Raw genomic sequence first — 18,002 nt, 5'->3', positions numbered from 1 at the left:
AAGTGAACTAGGTATCATGAACATTTTTATTTTTGAGAGTCATAACCATTGCATTGATAAAATGGTTTACGTCTGTGTCGTCCATTTAATTGTAGCTAATTCAAACAGAAATTCCAATATTGTTTATCTAGAATATTTCAAGAAAGAGATGTGACATTTAATTATATATAAACTACCATTCTCAATTCTTGAAAATTGTTAATTTCAAGGCAACTATTTACAAATGCCGTTACTTGATGTTTGCACTTTTCTATTCAAGGTATTTTCTCTGATGCTACACACACAGTAGTACGTAACAATTTGGTAAATGGATTTAAATTCCCCGGGAGCTATAACGGCCGGTATGAAGCCGCTAACACGCTCGTACCTGCTGCAGTCACACTTTTCGGTTCCTCAGCCGAATTAAATGATAATGCGATTGCCGGTTCGGAGAGAGCTTGCTGGACAGGACTGCCAGAGATGCAGGAGAAGGATGGTCCCAACTGGACGAATAATAAGGTTTACTCATCATTGTTCGGAGTAGTGCTTTTTCCAAATTCAATATCATCATGGCCGTCTCAGCCTGTTCAGATATCAAATTTTGCAGTATATAGAATCGCCATTTATGCGGTTTATATGAACATGTAAGTATATCTTATATCAGGGCATTGTCAATAGTGATAATCCATTTTTTTTAAATATTAACTATTATATTCTGTACTTTGCAGTATTATCTAGATGGAAATCCATTCGTTTTAATGCCAGAAAACTGTACACCAAAGTAATATTAGAAAATATTACCTGATCCCACAAGATAGGAATAGACAATATCATGAAAGGAAAAATAAAGAAACTAATTATCAGACGGCTCCAAAAACTTTTTTATTCACTGTTGAGAGATGCTAGTGCCATATTGTTATCAGGTAGTTCGCCAGTCCATTCGTCTGTCGGTTTTGTTTTTCATTTGTATAATTATCGCACAAGGAAGCGCCACATAGTTTATTTTTAAATGTGGTACGGTGCTTCCCCTGCAATCTAGAAATAAGGCAATCTGGGTTCAAAATGGCTACTCAACAACCATCTTTGATATAAAAAAGATGTTTCTTTTTCCCAATTAATCCATGTTGCGCGGGACTTTCGTGCTGTAGAGTCTGAGTTTCAGTCATTGAGTGATGGCCTTCATGACTTGTGCGTATTCTAATAGTAAAGACTGCTGATCGGTCGTTAAGCATTAACTAAAAAGTTGTTAATTCTCTTGAAGTCAATACTAGCCGAAATATACCACTCGGCTAAAGATACCTTCTCTTTAGCTCGATCGGTTGAGCGTCGGACTATTAATCCAGAGGTCCGGAGTTCTATCCCTGGCAGAGGCAGGTATGAAATTTATTGTAAATCCTGCACCCTGTTACATTGGCGCCCATGTAGGGACTCTCAACTTCTCTTAAGCTCGATCGATTGAGCGTCAGACTATTAATTCAGAGGTCCCGAGTTCGATCCCTGGCAGATTCAGGTATAAAATATATTGTAAATCTTGTACCCTGTTGCATACAATAATAAATAATACTTTGTTTTTCATCTGTTTCAGCCCAATGAGTCTAAAGTATTCAAATTTGATATTAGTGGACAACAAACTTAGTTTATCAACCTTCCTGTTTGGGCCCGATCCATTAATGCACGAATATGACTATGACAAATATGTAACAACAGATAACTGCATATTCGTCGGTCAATCGCCTATTTTTGACAGCGCTAACGATATCCCTAACGCTAATGCGCCTTCATATCGAATATCTACCGGAGGCACTGTACGATTTATCCCATCTTCACCGGTAGGGTATCATTTTGCCGCTTGTACAAGCGGTCACAACAACGCTCCATTGAAGCCTATAATCAACACGATGTCCTATAATACGATTAGCTTACAACAGAATATGGAAAGTAAGTATAAGTTGCTTTTTAATCTAATGAATTCAAAGTAGTGCAGCAATATAATTATATTCAATTTTATATTAATAACATTACTTTACTGACGACACAAAACAAACAGATTTTAAATAAATATGATATTGTGACCAGTTGTGTCTTAGAGCAGCTCTCAAGTCATTTTAAAAAATATAAAGTAATTCAGACCCTATCTGAACACAGATGGTTGTTGCATACCACTGCTGATAGAAGGGTTATATTTGTATATATTTCAATTCACATCTACTCATTAACTATTCGAATTTTATGTAGGAATGGCGGTATGATCGTTTTATGGTATACAAGTGAAGTTGTTAAATTTCGCAGATGTAAAATTTCGTAATTTACTGTTTTTCGCGGAGGTTTATTTTCGCGAATCATCTTTCAAGCCTTTTAAAGCCTTTTAATTGTTATGACAGGCTATAACATGTAAAAACATGAGTTTGATAAATATTGCGATTTTGGATGGATCTGTAAATTTAGCGATGTCGTCAAGAGTAGATCAGCATTCTCAAAATGTAGTAGAATACATGACATAAATACTACTGTCTGAAGGACAGTATAATTCCTCCGACACAAAACTCGCATTTGCCCGAATACACCACATATGTCGAACTGATCACGTGATGGTTTCAACAGCGTTTCTATATATTACATGTAACAAAACTACGGGTAGCTCGAATCACTATTCGCCGAATACTGTTTATACTTGGCACGGAATAATATCGCCTTTCTAGCATATCGATATTGACATAATATTTTCGCGGAACAGTTGTTTGGTACTTTAGAAAGTTATACCGTCAGCATTGTCAGCAATATTAGTATCATACCAAGATCTAAAGAAACTTTAATTATAATAGCATGTCTTTGGCAAGCATGATGTGTCTTATTATAATATCATAAATTTGGACTGCCGATAAACCTCTTATGACTCGAATACCCCGTATTTCTCGAATCCTTAACTATGTATTATATGTTTGTTTGATTATAATTGATATCTTTCAGATTGCCTATTTGCCCATTGGAATGATGAATCTTTTGCAATTACCTCTCCGCCTAATGCAGATGACTACCTTCCTCCTCTGATTACTAAAAACATTCATTTGGAAGATGTAGGGGCAAACAATGTCTTCTGGAGACGTCCGTCTAGTCTTGGGTAGTTGCAATTTTCATTTTTGATTACCGTATTCGACCCAATAAGCGCCCAGGGCGCTTAAACAATCGGAGCAAATCATTGGGCGCTTAATAGAAACAAATTTGGACTTGCCTTTCATAAAATTATTCTAGAAAGTAAGCCATAAATCAATTTTCAAAGAAAATGACTGAGAAACCCACAAAAGTTTTCATTTTTTAGTCTGCCTTTATTCAAATTAAATGAAAAGGGGAGGGGCGCATATAGGGATGTGGGCGCTTATTGAGTTTGATACGGTATTTATTTCTGTTCAGCTGTATTGTCACTTCAATGTCTCAATATATGTGAAACAATATTGTGTTGAGCTTCTTATAGGAAGCTAACAAAACTTACTTTGGTGGGTTTTTTTTTATATTTTCAGCCGCCATTTTTTTAAAACTAGTCATCTGAATGAGCAAAATCATTTTACTAGAAAATATATCTTAACAGAACATTAAGTTCGGTATATACTCAAAATTATAAATCTGGATTGCTGCTCTACAGTGTCATCAGATAACGTTTAAAGCCTCAGCATTTTATCTAGAAAATCTTGCCTGATGTAATTAGTAAATATTAACCTGTCTGAAGAATACCAACATAATTACGCATGGCATCGTATACAAAATAAATAAAAAATGATCATTATGTCGATTGATAGTGTTTTTATCTCCGTATCTGATATTGTTTGATGATAGATAATCGCATTTCTTCGAAAATTAAAAGGTAGATTTATAAAATTTGACCCAAAAGGTAGATTTATAAAATTTGACCCAGTAGACCTATCAAAGATATGAGGTGTCTGTATATATATTTAATTAAGACAACATGTGCTCGAATTAATGAGACATTATACAAGAAAAAATCACTAAGTATCCACCAGTGTCACATAAATGATCTTTATTATTTTTACAGACATAAGTTTGCAAGTAAATGTTTCATTAAAACAAAATTATATGGACAAGTCTTTTATAAGGTTTTATGAACCTAAGTAAGCACAAATAGGGAAAAATGGTTTCGAAGAGTTCTAACATTAAATATTTTCTATGTGGCTGTCATTTTGCCATGAAGTTTTCAAACGGAAAAAGTGGAATCCCTACCCGTAAAATCAATGTAGTACGGTCGGTGTTATGTCACTTGACATAGGCCAATTTATGATAAAAATTTTCATGTTACAAATAGCTTTCGTAAACATGTTGCATATACACGAACTGATAAAGTTGGCGACTATAAATTTATTTTTTATTCTCCTTCGGATCTTTTCGGGTATATTGAATTTCGAATTCGTCAAGCAGTAAAAGAAAGTTATGATTATATGTAACAGTCATCGCCTTCTGAATAATGCAGATGCTTTGCATTTCATGGGTATCCAGTGTCAAAATATGTTGATATGAGAAAAATAATGTATTTTCTTTAAAGATGCTCCAATGCTGACAAATGGTATTTTTCACTATTTAAAACAGCAGCAGACGATTTAGTATTTTTCCTCAGTTTCAAAAGTTGCTTACTTTACACCATTACCGCCGTTGAAAAGTTTGACATTCTAACATTCTTAACTTCAAGTTTAAAATATAAAAAAATAATAATAAATTGCATCCCGAAAAATTCTGTGGCACTATATCCTATATGGAATAAAGTACTGATTGCGTATGACCCAAAGGCAAAATAAATTATTTTATAATATTTTTTTGTGTTAATTAGACATATGTATACACGATTAAACACTAATAATTGTTCAAATGATGAATATCATTTATGCTCTGTCGGCGATGAAGCATCTTTAAATTGCTTGTTTATTTTTTTCAGAAAAATCAACCCTTCTGATTGTGTTGATATGGAATGTGACGCCCACAAAAATTCATTGATAATCGATAAAGACGGTACCTTAACAAGGCGAAATCAACCGTCAGAAATATTTCCCATAGACACCCATTGGAACGGGGATAGAAGATATGGGAAAGGCGACTACAGGATTCCAAACACTCTTCTTTCCTATCCGAATGGCTCTAAGATTCAGCCTGACACCATCTACAATCATCCAGGTAAGGAACTACATATACATTTAACACTCACAGACACAGGGAAAGTACAATAATGTATGCGTACTAGGTAAGGTGCAATGTCACATGAAAGAAATACAACAATAAAAAGAAAAAGCAATGACAATGCTAAGAACCCACATAGAGTCTTTTTAGCCATTCTTTTAGCTCCCTTTACCAAATTTGCTATTTTTTTAGCAATTCAAATTATTTTAACAAGACTAAAATGTAAACAAAATAACTCCAATAGATTATAATTTTAAACATAAATGCTTAATATTTCCCATTATAATGAAAAGATGAGTACAATAATAAACTAGATATAGATAGAATTGTCACTGCAAATGCAGTTAAAAGTAATGTGTACTACCGGAAAAATGTAAATAAAAAATGAATGTATACATATTAGCCTTAAGTTTACCCTCTGAACATACAAGCAATTAAAACATACTTCAACATGCTATTTTTAGAGGTTTTTTTCTCTCAAAAATTGGAAATCTGAAATTTTCTTGAATACTATTGTCTGTCGTCCCAGCTTATATGGCATATCTGAATCGACCATGTTTAAGTAAGAAGGGGGTCATTCTAAACATTAAAAGTAACTGTGAGATTGGAATTCTCGTTGCTCTGAAGTTTAACTTCATATCTGGGCTGTGGTACACTTCAGACATTTCTTAAAATGTGTGTACATCATATTCTTTAAAACAATTATAGAAATCTATTTTTTGCCAAATTATCCATATGGTACAATTATTTTTTGAAAATAATGGAACCTCCCTGATTATAGTTTTAATACAAGACTTCAACGAGAATGAAACCTGACTGAAATATCTTATTAAAAGTAATACTTCATCAATAACATAACACGAGAGTGAAAGATAGAAACACAGGAAAAGGTAACCGTGTTTGCTTTCTCAGACAAAGCACCGTGCCGATGGCGAGAACAATAGGACAAGTTAATTTTTTTGACGCATTTGAATAACACATATATAAAACACAAATAAAACAGTGAAAAAGGTCAAGCTTACTGTCACATGTAAAGTTTAAAGACATAACTAACTACCGTGGCAATCGGTAGCCATGCCAAAAAAGTGCAAGTCAAGCCTGCCAGTTACCTTTAAGGTAGCCCATCGATCTTTTAAAATATCTACCCGGTAGTCACTTATACAATAGGTTTGGTCATTTCAAGAAGACTTTGTCGAAAAGGCTTTAACATGCTATGTTTGTCTGAACACAAACGCGAGGGGAAATTTCATGTAATGCATATACATTATTTTGTTCCATAGGAATTGCACGTACTGGATCATGTGTTGCCAACAATGAATTGAGGTACTGGAACTGCACCACAAATGACCACGAAGTTGTTATGCTTGAGAGTATGGATTCCGATACCGAGACTAGGAGGTTGTCTCCGGTAGCCCTATTGGCGTGTCCCGACAATACCTGTTTCATTAACCTGCTGAATGGCCCCCAGGACCATGGATGGTGCTCCGGCTACACTTGTAAATTACGTCTATCTTTATTCCCGCTAATAGTGCCGAAAGGTAAGTATTCTTAGCCTATTGAATATACAAGTGTATTATCATTGAAGATATGTAAAACACCACCGCAGGATTGTTTGTATAAAACATCTGTACATACATTAAGATACGTTTCTTGATGTGAAGGAAAAAAGGAAGAATAGATATATATTGATGACATTGAGCTTCCAGGCCGACATTTTTGCCTATGCATGGTAATTCCATATCATTGAAGCGAGAAGTTTGTACCTGTTTAGATCTCATGAATTCAGATACATTTGCAGATACTTTTTTTCACTATTACACGTTTCGATATTTGTGAATATCCATTTCAGAAGTAATCTTAATATCGCTATATTCAAATCGATTGAAGTTCAGGTTTTATCTTAATTCAATTAATTTTCTACATGTTTGCCTTTCCTTTAATTTTTCAGTCACTAAGAGTTTAATTTATTTTACTGGAGTCTCACCCCAAGCAGTCCGGTTTCATTTGCCCATGGCGGCCCCAGAAGTAAAGGTATTGGTATCCTTGTATTGCTCATCTACAAACAAATTGGAAGTTTTGCTTAACGACAAATTAGTTCATCCGAAAAATAGCAAATTAGAAGATGGAAATGTCGTCATACTTCCACCTACACAGAACGAAAATATGGACTTCACGCCCTCTTTAGCTGATCCTTGTGGTACTAATTTTTTGAATGGACAAAACATGGAGATTGTACTGTGCGGAAAACAAATAGTTGATCTGGTGACAAAGCCCAGCATCATGGTTGGGTTAACAGTTATGTCAATAGACGACTTTTTCGGGAAAAATGTACAAGCTAACCTAGCTGCTTTCCTTGGCATCAGCCAAAGCCAGATTCGTATAGTAGATATCGAAAGTGACACCTCTTCGAGGAAAAAGCGTTCGACCGGCACAACTACCTATTACCTTGAAATTTCTGATACATCCTGTTCCAATGCGAACTGTGAAGGAGGAACATCAACAGGAATGACTTACGCTGACCTTGAAGTCTTAACAAGTGCTATTCTCAATGGATTCCAGGTGAGATACATGTAAAAAGCGGCGAAAACCTATATATATATTATGGTATTGATATTCATGTCCAAATATTAAATCTTAATTGATGCCTAGAGAGTCTTCCCTATGTTCAAAACACTAGTGTTTACTTTGGTTGAGAGACTCATGTGTTTGAAATAGTTGTAACTACATCGACAGTAATGTAATTACATGGACAGTTATGTAACTGCATGCACGGTTGACTTTCTTACGGCAATGTCACCATACTGAAGCTTGCCAGTTTGTAACTCTGATGAATTCCTGCATAGTCTTACATATGTTTGTGTAACGTATATCCCTGCAAGGAACACATGACTTACAACTTGTGACGTTTTCGTTTAAGGCATCAACTCAACTGCATTTCCTTACGCATTATATAGAATGTGTATTTCTTCTAATCTAGCAGTCTAGTATTTGTTTCAAAAGAACCACTAATTTAATCGTCTTCCATTTCTTCTCAAAATATCATTGTTTAGACGGGCGCCCTGTCATCAAGCCTTAATATCAGCATTAATGGAATGACCATAACGGAAGCATTACCGCCGGTTGAAGATCCCCATTGGCAAGCATTTGTGGAATCCCCTGTCACCAATCGAGCTGTCCAAGTGATAGACGCATTCACCTTTCACAGCACTATTGTTACTGGAACTGAAGGAAACGTTTTCACACAACAACCTAAAGTTCACTTCAACGACATTAATGTAAGATAGATAAAATTGATTTTAAGTTAATATATCTAATACTACAGGATCTGCGATCATTTAATAACATGAACAATAATCTCCAACTGTAAATTATATAGTCGATAATGACGGTATAAAAGGCAGATTTACTCTGAGCGATGATTTAATTTGTATATAGCAAAGTGATCCTGAATTTATCTCAAGCTGTCGAATTCTGTATTTAAAAACAACAGTAAAGCGACAATTGTGTTATTACACGATATAAATATTATTCAGCAGTTGTAAGTGAAAATATGTATCGCTGTGGAGTTTGCAAAATACTTATAGTCGTTTACTTTTCCTGGGAGAAAATCTTCTCTTTGATGCTTATTCACGAGAAACAATATGCGTATTGTTGATTTCATTTGCGGGAACTTGAGTTCACGAAAACTTAAATCATCAACAAATTATGTTAACTTACGGCATACTGAATTAAAAATAATGAAGCTGGCTTAAGACTACAAAATTCTATTTGATATATTTTCTTTTCAGGGCGCTCACGTTGCAAATTTAGGGGTGGCTGCAATACCATGGCAAGTACAAGCTGTGTTAAGGGCTGGTTCTGGATCAAACATTTTGGCAACCCTGGCAGGGAACACCACAGTAAATTTCGTGAATGGCTGGGCTAATTTCACAGATCTGTCATTGAGTCACAGCGGAACTGGATTCATCATAGACTTCAACATCATATTCCCGGAGTCAAACTATACTTTGGAATCAGAACCTTTGGCAGTGGCGTTACGATCTTTCAAAGTCGATTTGGCATACTCTGCTGGAAATGTCTACACAAGTAGAGCGCATGAACTAAGATTCAAGATTGTTGATACCATTACCAACAGCAAAGTGGATAACTTGGTTTGGAATGTAAGTATGAAAAACACTTACGTATGCCAATTAGATTGCCATAAAAAGGCAATTCCATTAGAAATTTACACGCGAAATTGCTTCGAAAATAAGTTGGCGTTAAATAAGTCTTGACATCTGAAATTAGTGTTCAGTCTTCCAGACATGAATACACTCATGTCTTTAATTATTGTGTTAAGTCTTTGAGACAAATAAGTTAAAAATCTACTTATCTTTTATTTACGTCTTGATCCCAGACAATATGGTCAAATTCTTTCCCTATATTTGTCGCGTTGGCGGGTCCGTTAAGGCAATAGCGTGACAACGCTGCATAGCGGCAAAACGACCGTGTAAAAATGGACATAAAATGAATGATTTAACATTATTTAAAGTATGATTTGTAACCAAATTTCATCGGTGTAAATCAGCAAACTAAACATTTAAATAAGTACTGTTTCCTATTTATCCAAAGAAATCGAATGTTTGTTTCTAATGTGGTTTTGTCACACTGTTGTGTTTGTGGGTCACATTTGTCGCGTTGTCACAATTTTAAAATCATCAAAATAAAAACTTTCAATCATCACCTGGCAGCCAAAGTTATCAAAGCAAGGGTGTCGACAGACTTTAGTCATACATGTTTTCAGAAGCATTGAAGTTATCTCGATCACCATGATCATATATGTAGGTCACGCGCTTTTTTCTTCGAAATGAATTGTTATGGATTTTAAGTCCACAAAGGCTTACTCTAATCGATATAGCTAACAAATGCTTTGCTAGTAATTCGTGATTTCAAATATATTTCAAGGGTGCAGTGTGGTCTGCCGTGTTGTCTGCGTCTTCGACAAGCGGTTACGGCGGTAGTTTCACTGGAACAACATCTGCAAGCTTCAATCTTGGGACGAGCGAAGTGACATTTAATGACTTGGTGTTCGACTCTCCTGGAACCCAGGTACTGATCATCACAGTCACATCGACAACAGGCTACAGTCTAACCATGCAAAAAGAAGTTGTCATCATGGCCTCTGAAATGCAGTCAATGGTTCCGGTCGTATCTCAATCTCTGTCCGTCAAATATGATGTTGATTTCAATACGTATGGCAACTTGGATTTTGCGGCTGGAGTATTTCTCAATCCGATGATGACACGATACCCTCACATCCAATTTTCAGGCCTAACAGTTACACAAGGTAAGTGATTTATATAATATACATTTCCGTACATTATCTAGCCCCATTGAGCCATATGGGAGCAAATATGCCAAACCGATATCCCCGGACAATGTCTGTCAACATTAAGTTATTATCAATATGTATGGTCACATATATGTTATTTGTAAAAATTATTATTTAGTCTCCCACAATGTGTTGGGGGATGACAATTATTTGAGAGTTCATTGCTGATAATTGAAACATTTGGCTACTTACACATTTACTTCGGGACTAATTGCTGGTGTGAAACGGTATTTAATAGTATGGCTAATTTTTGCGGGTCTGTAGCTATCCATTATATTGTAAGAAAATAACGGGCTAAAAAGTTCATGTTATTTCGTTATTTTTTTGAAGTATGTTAGGTACATTCTGTTTTTCATGGTATTATGTTCCTGTAACAATATTTTACCTTTTATATACCGCAAACAACTACATTGCGGCAAGGCAAATGGAAAGTAACAAAGACGTGAAATATTATTTGCGCGTCAATAAAGTGGATAACAGAAAGAAATAATATCATTTTCTGTTCGGTTCATTGACGTTATTTCTATCTATCTTTCAGGGAGTGTAATAATCAGTGTAACCGTTGCCGGTAACACAAGCACAGTGACATCGGTTCTTGATGGCGTATGCAGCAATATCTCATCCGGTGCAACTTTCACGTACAACGGTGCCACCTTCGCCTTGTCCTCCACGATGACTGTCGATGGTCAACAGTACTATGGAGTTAACTGCGAGACAGAGGTATATTTCTGGGCGTTAGTATACGGAAAAGTAATTCATAAGGGATTTTTTTTTATTTCTTTATCCCCTATTCTAGAAACTTTTCTACCAAAACCTTCAACCTTAATTGTAAACCCTAAATTCAAAACTAACTCAATTAAAAAAAACAAGTTGATTTGGAACGATTTTCCGTATGCTAGACTTGACCTAATTACTATATTTTCTATTTACATGACTTTTATTTCACCTGTCATAGTTTTCGAAAACGGTACCGATTTCTGCATGATGTTATGCTATAAATCTCATAGTCATTCCTCTTATCGTAAAGCTGCATATTTTTCAAAAGTGTCGTAATTCTAAGAAAATTTGATTTTCACGTTTTGGCTATATTTATATTTTCTTTTAATTGACATTATATTTTATAATATCTAAATTAAAGCTAGGTTTCGCCAAATGAAATATAAAGACTACGAAATTGAAATTTATGCTTACATAGATATAATCTTCAGATCATTTTCAATGCATACAGCGAACAATATGGGTGGTCAGTTGCCTAGCTTGACCAGGAAAATACTTCTCTAAAAATAGAGCGAAGTCAAGCTTTACATAGAACATGACGTATTTTTTCCAAAACGAGGCCGCAGCAACATACGGAAGCGTGCAACAAAAAGTCAGATGGCAGTGACAGCTTGCCACGGCATGTTTAGTTAAAAAAACCAAGAACAAATCGAAGTACGATGGACTGTTTATACATATCATATATGTTTAAACACTTCACATTACTTACATACGCTCGCTAGCTTAGTACACCAAACATACATGTAGTTAGTCTGCGGCTGTATGTGCGCAGGCATATGTGCTGAAATTTAACTCACCACGTGCAACGCCGTTACACGAGTCCCAACATGCCATCTCTGAATTTAATTCCCTATAAATATCCTAGTGTGCTACCGAATCCATTATAATTTCCTCCACTTTGTTGCCGATTCAGATATATTTTTTATATCACACACTTTCGTTCAGCCATTCTGTTTACTTTTAGTGCGTAACAATGCGCATGCGCGAAACTTCGACTTCACAATCCATCACAGCTACATTTGCATACTATTTAGTCTGACGGACACCGTAATAAATCAATGATTTCCTTCAAATTTGTATTCAAGACACATTTGTTCAATCTCAAACGTATAAAGAAATTAAATTGAGGTATTTTTGATATTTTTTTTTCATCTTTTCTTCCGTTTATCGGATTTAACAAAAAAAAATATTTATTTGGTTGGGCGAAACCTACCTTTAAAAGAAGTTTGGCTCCGTGTTGCTGTTATACTATAAAATGCAAAATTAAGTCCCCTTATCCGATCTGGTTTGATGGGTTGAAAAAAATATTAATAACGGCTATGGTCACTGCCTTTTCCCATTAATATATACCAAAACTTATAATTAGAAATTAAAATAGCCCTTCACAATAGTTATTTAAATTGTTCATAGAATGATTAACGCATGTTCAAAATGTTGGTTAAACAATAACTTCAAATTAAATGAAATTGTATAATTTTTCATAATAGAATTATGACAACCTACATAATATTCAAACAGAGGAAACATTGTTTCTTTATACTGTGTATTATAACGTTTGTTTTGCCTGTATAGGACAAAGAGACTGACGACTCGGACGACAACAAAGTCACACTAATCGTCGCATTGGTTATCGCCATTTTGGCTATCCTGGTTATGATCGGCATCGTCATCTTTTGGAAACTCAAAATCATCCCTAAGACCAAGACACACAGTAAGTATTATATATATTTTATCTACCTGAAATTAGTTCTCATGACTACAAATTCAAATTTCATTTTAAATAATGCGGTCTGGATATCTAATGGGGACTATTTTTTCATGAAAAGAATCAGCATCCAGTGACTTATTTTAACGAAAATTTGATATAAATCTATGCTGATATCATTCTCTAATTACACGCTATGTTATCAGATAAAAGTAATTATTTTTAACAGTTTTGAAAAGTGCTCTCCCTTTCACAAATATATTAAGATATCTCAGGTATTCAGAATTCTTTAAATTGAGGACTTTAATTGGCTGGTGTTTTTTAAATACTTTCAGTTGTTTCTTCTGTAATACGAGGTAAAGACAAATAACAACTCAATATCTTCTTTTAAGCGCTTATTATTGGTTCGTTTTTTTGCTCGCCAGAACTCACCACGAAAGAAGACGAGATCAGATATATGGGTACCAGGTCTCCAATTGAAGACTTCTTGTGGCGTGAACAGTCGTTCATGAGTATCCGTGAAAAGGGTCTGCCGGACCGTCCGATGCCTGGTATGAGTACACACCTTGGAGGCCGCACGACACCAATGTATTAACTTGACTTCGACCAAAAGAAACTTGACATCATAAACAGTTTTGGACAACATCTTAACTTTACTAAATTGTCACCAGAAACAAAAAGTTTTGCAAAACCAACAAAAAAGTGATTAATCAACATCGTTTTTATGCCACTCCTCAAAAAACAAAGAATCAAATCAATTGAAAATTGCCACCGTAAGGTGACAAATTTATTATCAAAAAGGTAAAATAAATATAACAAATAATATGCAAACAAATTGACACATGATTCAGTGTTATAAAATCTAATAAAAGGATTATGAAAAATAGCATAATCCATAGCATCGCAATAATGATATGAAGGTGAGGTTCGATAGAACACATGTGAACGGTGATTTAACGTGAAACAAAGGTTATTTTGTTACATTTTTGGTTTCCTTTACTTTAAATTGTGTGGAGTTATTCTATATTATCATTCTGTTTCAATTAAAATTAATTACTTGAATTTATTTACATTTACGATATATGGATGTGATGAGTATATTATTATATCAAATATTGAAAAATACATGAAAACAATTATATTTGGAATATATTTTATTCAAATATTATCTTAATTTTGAAAGGTTTGAAATTCAATTATCAATATATTTTTTTCATATCTAATTATTGTTTGATATAACAATGTATATAATTACCAATTGCTTTTGTTCTAAAGACAACCTGACATCTTTTAAGAGATGTATGACGGTTGGACAAATATAATGTATATATCCATTTTTTTTTAATTTTCAACACTTAATCTGTGTATACCTTTATATGAAAGGACAAATTTCCGTCAAGGAGAAGCTGTTTTAAGATCTCAAGTGAATACAGAAAATTAAATAACAATATATACAGATTAAATATTTATGTAGTTGTCGATTTCATTTTACTAATATCTGACCAAAAATGAATATATTGAAGAAATATTTCAATAAGAACAACTTGTATATAGATGTGATACGGTTTCCAACAACAAAAACAAATTAAAAAAATCACTCAAAATTATAAATTCAAAAGATGACATTGACACTTAACCACGTATTTTGTTTTAATAACTACATGTTTGATATTTAGGAAAAAAACATACTATTGATTTAAATTAAAACTAGATGGAACTTTTATGATTAAGTTATAATTTTCTTTAAATAGTTTTTAATATGTTGCCTTGTACAAATAACTTATGTGACGTTTTTTATTGTAACACTGGTTATAGTATTCTATCGAATGATTTAACTTGAGCTAGACATGGATGTTCCTTATACTAAGGATACATATGACGGTTATTCAATGATAGAACTGTTCTATATATTTTATCAATTTAGTATTTTTGTTTGGTAAAGGTTTTATTTGATTTTTTTTTCAAAAGCGCAGACTGTGATAAATCTATACTCTATTTTTGATGTGTTAAATAAAGGTTTTTTCTAGTAATAAATGCCTTTTCATTATGTGTACGTGTGTGGTGTTTCTGTTTTTTGTCAGGCATTTACCAAAGTTGAAAAAATGATCTCTTTGTTCCAATTGGTAACAATGGTCATCAAAAGGCAAGTTAGGTTTTTGATTTGGCGAAAAAGTCAGAAAACTCAGATCTATCGAAAGAGGGCTAATTTCAAGATCGAACGACTTCATAAGTCGGTGACTACTATCTTCAAAAACCTGTATTTTCTACACTTGCGTCTACTCCATCACGCGTGTTTAATCAATCTTAACAAAAACAAAAAGCTTTACCATTCTGTTCTACTTATTTGGTTATCTTGTCTGACAAGGTTACAAGATCACGTTGAAACTCTCTTTCACTATACAGTCCATTTGCTTATCAGACAAAAGTAATTCATTTTATAACTCGATTCTTTTAAATTCGCATCGAACAATTACATGGCCAATTTTTGTAGCTATTCTGTTTACTTAAGGGCATTGATGCAGATTAACAATATATTACAAACTAAATAAGACTATAAATGAAAAACCTAAATATTATAATAAGGCATCAATTCAGATCACATCAGCTTTCTGGTATTCATATTATTTCACAATTTAAACATCTTTATTATGTTCAAACATATGAACGGCATATGGGCTTCAAGAATCAACGGTGACGAATAAAAAATACACTATTTGTGCACACTTCACGATGTCAGCGCATAAACGATACCCATCATTATGTGTCTAATTGACACCCAAATTCATATGAAATAATTCAATTTGCTTTAAGTGCATGAGCAATGCGAACTTAATTCCATATAGGGCATAGTGCCATAGCATTTTTTTCGGGACGAAAGTAATTCTTTTTAATATTTTTAATTTGAATAAAATCAGAAATTTAAATTTTTCAATGGAGGTAATTATGTAAAGTAAAAAAATGAAGAAAAATACTTATTCTTCTGCTCCTGTCTTTAATAAGAGAAATTTACCATTTGTGTTGACGTCAAAACAAGTTACAACACACGTTATAATGCAACGTGACCTAATTAATCAGCCAAAACTAGAAGCTGCATCGGCTGTACATTTTCCCGGTAGGTGGTGCGTGTGCTCTACTTGGTGTATGATCTGTATAGTGGAATTTTTTACCCTTTAATAGAGCTATATCGCTTAAGTATGCAGCCGAAGACACCGAGCAATAACCCTACCCGGTAACATTATATGTATACTGACAACGGGCGAACAAGTCGCCCTATTCCCTTAATTTGATGCCGAGTGCTAAGCAGGAGCAGAAACTATCACTTTTATAGACTTTGGTGTATCTCGATAAGGGGACAGAACCCAGAGCCTACTTACAGGAACGAACGTATAACAGAGGGCCGAAAGTGAAGCGATGTCAAGGGAGATGGTAGGAAGAGAAAATATCCTTAATTTAGTCGCATTTTACGATCATGCAATAGGGGCAGCAGGTACCATTCTTTCACCATACCTACATCTGACTTAGATTTACATGTAAATTAAATCAATACAGCTGTTTTTGTGTTTTTTTTTTCAAAAAATCGAAACGAAAAAGAAAATCTACATATGTAATTTCTACCTGTGTAATTAACAACTTTCCTAAAAAATTGCTGTTTTATTCCACTATTTGGATTAAGACTATGTTATAAGCATAGTTTACTGCTGATTTACGGTCAATTCAAATGATATAGTATATTTATTTCCGTCTTAATCCACAACTATATTTGACAAGGTGGTCGGAGTTATTCCCCATGAATTACCATCTGTACATTTCATAATAATTGTAGTTACTAATAGATACATAGAGATTGAACAGTGCTTTGATTGCGTAAATAGAGAATACACGGTTAGTATCTTACAATACATTACGTCATTACGATCAATACATGGGTTCTTTCCTCTTGCCGGGACACACCAAAGTATATAAAAGTGGTAGTTTCTGCTCCTGCTTAGCGCTCAGCATACAGGGAGTGAGACGACTGGTTATTCCGTTGTCAGTATAATATGACCGGGTGGGGTGTGTTGCTTGGTGTCTTTGGTGCTTCATGCTTCAGTGATATAGCACTATAAAAAGGGCAACATTACCAATATATAAGAAGACGCAATATGAATATGCCGCAGTCTCCCAAAACACGCACCTCGCACAACATACACGCAACACACCGCATACATGGAAGGCCGTCCTTACATGACCATAACTGTTAACGGGACGTTAATTAATCACACAAACAAATAATAAACATTCACGAGTGGTATCAATTCGTACTAATATATAACAGAACATAGTTAAAAGTAATTGTGTAGATTTATCTTGAAACATTATATCATGAAAAAGTCACTTCGACAAAAAGAAAAACAAACATAAAACATCATTATTTATCATAAAACTACTTATTATAAAATTTACCCTAAGACAAAAAGAATTTCTGAACCAGCGGCTGGGTTTCGATAGTCATCGCGAGGGCTGCTCTACTCGGGTTCACTGAAGAAAATCGGATGTGGAAACAGAAACAGTGCACACCACGAGGCGAGAAGGGCCACCCCAGACCAAGGACCAGCCATAGCCTCTCACTCTCAAGAGACCACCATTAAGGCTGCTTTTGTACCAGATTTTAAAGAAACACCAGAAGAACCAACACCAAAGAAGCTTAGAAGAGACATGTATGACCCCGACCATCCACGGCAAGGTATCACGCTGAAATCCATGTCTCTAACATGTGTGATGGGATGCAGGCCGCATTTATTCGAGTTGGCATCTGGGTGAAGGTGGACATGAAGGAGGCCATCCTCAGGGACCCCGGCCAGGGCACTGCAGACCCTCGCCCCTAGGATGGCATGCCTTAACACCGATGTCATCCTTCCTACTGCAACTTGGTATGAGGTTACTGATCCCTATCAACTGGCAGAACTCAACATGCTACTTTCAAGAGCCTGCCTATACCATCGCCATATTGCAAGG

At 34.7% G+C, this 18,002-nt stretch overlaps 1 protein-coding gene across 1 annotated transcript in view; it reads left to right on the top strand.

Moving 5' to 3' along the window:
• Positions 1–15,041, top strand: part of LOC138317562 (fibrocystin-L-like) — a 74,624-nt gene extending 59,583 nt beyond the window's left edge. The window contains exons 53-64 of the mRNA XM_069259325.1: positions 260–623; positions 1,565–1,917; positions 2,947–3,097; positions 4,916–5,151; positions 6,435–6,692; positions 7,103–7,713; positions 8,205–8,429; positions 8,943–9,314; positions 10,099–10,480; positions 11,064–11,245; positions 12,875–13,013; positions 13,433–15,041. Of these exons, the coding sequence (XP_069115426.1) occupies positions 260–623; positions 1,565–1,917; positions 2,947–3,097; positions 4,916–5,151; positions 6,435–6,692; positions 7,103–7,713; positions 8,205–8,429; positions 8,943–9,314; positions 10,099–10,480; positions 11,064–11,245; positions 12,875–13,013; positions 13,433–13,602 (3,443 nt within the window). The 3' untranslated portion in view covers positions 13,603–15,041. The remainder of the gene's footprint in view (positions 1–259; positions 624–1,564; positions 1,918–2,946; positions 3,098–4,915; positions 5,152–6,434; positions 6,693–7,102; positions 7,714–8,204; positions 8,430–8,942; positions 9,315–10,098; positions 10,481–11,063; positions 11,246–12,874; positions 13,014–13,432) is intronic.
• The last annotated feature ends 2,961 nt before the right edge of the window (positions 15,042–18,002 follow it).

Source organism: Argopecten irradians, chromosome 3 (assembly GCF_041381155.1).
Source record: "Argopecten irradians isolate NY chromosome 3, Ai_NY, whole genome shotgun sequence".
NCBI classification, from domain to species: domain Eukaryota; kingdom Metazoa; phylum Mollusca; class Bivalvia; order Pectinida; family Pectinidae; genus Argopecten; species Argopecten irradians.
The sequence above is the reverse complement of the archived record's forward strand: the minus strand, read 5'-3'. Positions and strand labels throughout refer to the sequence as shown.